The sequence below is a fragment of the Salmo salar genome, chromosome 09, assembly GCF_965601325.2.
Source record: "Salmo salar chromosome 09, fSalSal1, whole genome shotgun sequence".
NCBI lineage: Eukaryota > Metazoa > Chordata > Actinopteri > Salmoniformes > Salmonidae > Salmo > Salmo salar.
This window is the reverse complement of record NC_138299.1, coordinates 78,980,001-78,985,000: the sequence shown is the minus strand read 5'-3', so window position 1 is coordinate 78,985,000 and position 5,000 is coordinate 78,980,001. Positions and strand designations below refer to the sequence as shown.

The following is a 5,000-nucleotide window of genomic DNA, read 5'->3' as shown; positions in this document are numbered from 1 at the left end:
TGACTCTACAGCAGTCACACAGGGCCGTCTGTCTGTCAGTAACATAGCTGTACAACGGAAAGGAGGTATACCTTGTCAGTTGTACAACTGAATGCCTTCCACATTTAACCCAACCCCTCTGAATCAGAGAGGTGCGGGAGGCTGCCTTAATCCACATCCTCGTCTTCAGCACCCGAGGAACAGTGGGTTAACTGCCTTGCTCAGGGGCAGAACGGCAGATTTTTACCTTGTCAGCTTGGGGATTCAATCCAGCAACCTTTCGGCTACTGGCCCAAAGCTCTAACAACTAGGCTACCTGCCGCCCAGGGTTATCCAGGGTTATCCAGCACCGCTATGGCTAAGCATTAGTCATTCCCTTTCATTAAATGTTGTTTGGGAAGCTAAACACAGGCTAATTGACATTAACATGCTATGCAATATGCAAGCTAATCATCCTTGCCTCAGAATAACTAACATTAGCATGCTATGCAATATGCAAGCTAATCATCCTTACCTCAGGACAACTAACATTAGCGTTGCTATTGCTAACACACAGTTCCCAGGGGTGCATCTGGAAAGCTCAGATACACCACATGACCAAAAGAATGTGGACACCTGCTTGTCCAACATCTCATTCCAACATCATGGGTATTCATATGGAGTTGGTCCTCCCTTTGCTACTATAACAGCCTCCACTCTTCTGGGAAGACTTTCATCTAGATGTTGGAACAATGCTGCGGGGACTTGCTTCGATTCAGCTACAAGAACATTAGTGAGGTCGGACACTGATGTTGGGCGATTAGGTCTGGCTCGCAGTCGGCGTTCCAATTCATTGCAAAGGTGTTCAATGGGGTTGAGGTCAGGGCTCTGTGCAGCCTTGTCAAGTTCTTCTGCACCAAACTCAACAAACCATTTCTGTATGGAACTCGCTTTGTGCACGGGGGCATTGTCATGCTGAAACAGGAAAGGGTCTTCCCCAAACTGTTGCCCCAAAAGTTGGAAGCACAGAATTGTCTAGAATGACATTGTATGCTGTAGCGTTAAGAGTTCCCTTCATTGGAACTAAGGGGCCTAGCCCGAACCATGAAAAACAGCCCCAGACCATTATTCCTCATCCACCAAACTTTACAGTTGGCACTACGCATTCGGGCAGGTGGCGTTCTCCTGGCAACCGCCGAACCCAGATTACTCTGTCGGACTGCCAGATGGTGAAGTGTGATTCATCACTCCAGAGAACGTGTTTCCACCGCTCCAGAGTCCAATGGCGGTGAGCTTCACACCACTCCAGCCGACGCTTGGCATTGCGCATGGTGACCTTAGGCTTGTGTGCGGCTGCTCAGCCATGGAAACCCATTTCATGAAGCTCCATCCGAACAGTTCTTGTGCTGATGTTGCTTCCAGAGGCAGTTTGGAACTTGGTAGTGAGTGTTGCAACGGAGGACAGATGATTTTTACGTGCTACGCGCTTCAGCACTCGGCGTTCCTGTTTTGTGAGGTTGTGTGGCCTACCACTTCGCGGCTGAACCACTGTTGCTCCTAGACGTTTCCACTTCACAGTAACAGCACTTACAGTTGACCGGGGAAGCTCTAGCAGGGCAGAAATTTGACGAACTGACTTGTTGGAATGGTGGCATCCTATGACGGTGCCACGTTGAAAGTCACTGAGCTCTTCAGTAAGGCCATTCTACAGCCAATGTTTGTCTATGGAGATTGCATGGCTGTGTGATCAATTTTATACACCTCTCAGCAACGGGTGTGGCTGAAATAGCCGAATCCACAAATTTGAAGGGGTGTCCACATACTTTTGTATATATAATGTGTGTATGCTAGCTGCACACGTCATCAGTTTATGTTTGATAGTTTTAATAGCTCTTCAAACACTAGTCAGATGTGGGGATTATTGGAGTGTGCTAGATGATGACGTGGGTTTGAGATGTTTATGTTCTGCCTTGAGTGTTTTTCTCAGTGGGTGAGCACCGTAGAAGAGCCGTGGTGTATGTGCAGGTGTGTGTGTGTGTGTGTGTGTGTGTGTGTGTGTGTGTGTGTGTGTGTGTGTGTGTGTGTGTGTGTGTGTGTGTGTGTGTGTGTGTGTGTGTGTGTGTGTGTGTGTGTGTGTGTGTGTGTGTGTGTGTGTGTGCTGGTGATGAGACAGGGTTACTTCAGGTCATCACACTCGTCTGCTCTCTTAAGACATCATTAAACTTCATTAAACAGGGAATTTGTGCCGCACTGGCACGCACACACACACACACACACACACACACACACACACACACACACACACACACACACACACACACACACACACACACACCCCCCCCCCCCCCTCTCTGAAGTTTATCCCCACACACTAACAAGCAACATCACACTCCTCTAACTTCTCACACTCTTCTCCGTTGCGTTGCAGAATTTCTACAAGGACATCAACCGTGAAGGGATGTACATCAGGTGAACACTTTATGTAACAATAACCTGTTATTACAATTGTAAATATGTTTCATAACTAGTTACACCATATCTAATACATTATATAGTTTGTCTATAGAGGGTTTCTGTATATGTGCTGTGGGACTGGGGTAGCTGTGTATAACAGTGTATTACTCTGTGGATGAGTGCAAGAATGTGACCTTGTGTGTGTGTGTGTGTTTGTGTGTGTGTGTATATAATCTGACAAGGGATTATCTCAATCCTGCTGAATTAATGTCCAAATCCAGAGGATCAAGTCCTCCACTAACTGTAACATGTGCACTCATTTTAGGAGAGAGAGAGGGAGGGATGGAGAGGGAAGGAGGGAGGGAGCGAGAGGGAAAGAGTGTGAGATAGAGAGAGAGAGAGAGAGAGAGAGAGAGAGAGAGAGAGAGAGAGAGAAAGGGAGGGATGGTGAAAGGGAGTGTGAGGGGTGTGGAACCGAAAGAGGGATGGAGTGAGGGAGGGGGAGAGTTTGAGAGAAAGTGAAGGACAGAGGGATACAGAAGTTGAGTCAAAGCAAGGCGTAATCCAAAAGGAGGAATGGAATAAAAAGATGGAGGAAGAAACAAAGACTAGCTAGTGAAAGACACACTGCTTTTCTCTGTTGGAAACCTAGAATGTTGAAAACCCTTCAAGTCAAACATTTGACACAATCCAAAAAATTGAACAATGTTGTGCTGAAAATGAGTGACAGTGATAGAAAATGGGTTAGAAGTAACGAAGAGAGAGAGAGGCAGAAAGAAATAGAAAGAGGAGGAGAAAGAGAGAGGGAGGTTAAGAGAGACCTATGGTTGAGGTAGCTGCATAGGGACGCAGTCTGAAGGCACATTAAACTTCCATGCGTTCTGCTGTGTGTTCATCAGGATGCCATACACTATTTACTATTCCGAGACAGACAGTGGCCATTGGGCTGTCGGTTTAGCCGTTTGTTAGTTCTCTGTGGTTGATGGTTGGTGTATAGGTCATGCCATCACAATCACAACAGATTGGATACGTGTATCACAGCATGATGGACTAGTCACTGAGTTGTCGTCTAGGCAACAGAGTCATCTAGTGGACAGTGGTAGACAGAGTGTGGTGTGTATTAACTTGTGTGTGTGTCCGTGTGCGCGCGTGCGTGTTACAGATACCTCTACAAGCTGAGAGACCTTCACTTGGATGTGGAAAACTACACAGAGGCTGCATACACCCTGTTGCTTCACTCTCGCCTGCTCAAGGTACACACGCACACACACACACGCACGCACACACACACACACACACACACAAACACACACAAATTGACATTCACAGCGAGAGAGATGCATTTCCTGGTGGATTCAGTGTAGCCCTGACACAGTGTGAGATGAGAGCGAGGGTGTTTTATTGGTTGATGACTGATTCCTTTGGCAATGGCCAATAGCATTAATCCATCTGATTAAGTTTTCAGAGTCACTTCACGACAGGGCTTTGGCCTCTGTGACTGGGTAACTATGGTGATTGATATAGTGTGTGTGACCTCTCTCTCTCTCGCCGTCTCTTTTATGGGGTGCTTTCATAGAGTTAATTCTCTCCAGTGGTTTATTACATCTTCTCTGTCATTGACACCACAGTAGTAGACACCACAGTAGTTTACACTGCTTCATCTCTCACACACATGCTGTCACTCCTATAAAGTATAGCCGATAACCTATAACCTGTAACCTATAGCCTTCACAATCCTGTCTATAGCTTGTCTTGCCACACTGATTGTTTAGTCTATGCCCTCTCTCTCTCTCTCTCTCTCTCCCCCTTCCCTTTTGCCTGTCTCTCCCCTTCCCTCCCTCCCTCCCCGTCCCTCCCTCCCCCTCCTCTACCCCAGTGGTCAGACGACCAGTGCAGTCCCCAGTTTGAGGTGCGTAGCTGTCAGACCCAGCGCCAGCTGAAGGAGAGCCTCTATGACAAAATCATCGGACACTTCGACAAGGGCAAGGTCAGCTAAATGGAGCAGAGTGCACCATCTTGATTCTGTATAGTGTCTTTGCTGTATCGATAGATGTGTTGGAGTTGGTTCTCTTGTCTATCTTGTATCTTCTCTCCATGTGTGTGTATTGGTAATCTTTCATCTGGCTGTGTTGTGTAGATGTGGGAGGAAGCCATTACTCTGTGTAAGGAGCTGGCTGACCAGTATGAGATGGAAGTGTTTGACTACGAGCTGCTCAGCCAGAGTCTGGTAAGACACACACAACACACTGTCCTTTCCTATTCCACACATGAATAGGTTTTGTCAGCAAGCTGCTTTTATTAGCGTTTGTCCTTCGTTTGTGACACTATTCACAGGACCCTAAAAACGTTAATCTACTCCACTCACTTTCTCCTCACCTCTCCTCTCCCTCATCCCAACGTACATCATATCTGGAGTGACTGTTCAATACACTCCTCTCCTCCTCTTCTCATTCTTCTCTTCTCTCGCCTCCCAAGAGTCTGGCTCACTCAAACAAAACATGCATATACAGTATCTCTCCATTAGAGACAGTCCTCTCTGCTCCTCTGAATTTTGTCGTTGTGCAAAAAATAGATTCTGCCCTTGGATT

The 5,000-nt window shown here is 46.8% G+C and overlaps 1 protein-coding gene across 2 annotated transcripts in view; it reads left to right on the top strand.

Annotated features, from left to right (window-relative positions):
• Positions 1–5,000, top strand: part of dock2 (dedicator of cytokinesis 2) — a 146,550-nt gene that overhangs the window by 136,046 nt on the left and 5,504 nt on the right. For both annotated transcript variants that reach the window (XM_045724005.2, XM_045724004.2), the window contains exons 35-38: positions 2,387–2,427; positions 3,575–3,665; positions 4,289–4,399; positions 4,550–4,639. In XM_045724005.2, coding sequence (XP_045579961.1) covers positions 2,387–2,427; positions 3,575–3,665; positions 4,289–4,399; positions 4,550–4,639 — 333 coding nt within the window. The remainder of the gene's footprint in view (positions 1–2,386; positions 2,428–3,574; positions 3,666–4,288; positions 4,400–4,549; positions 4,640–5,000) is intronic.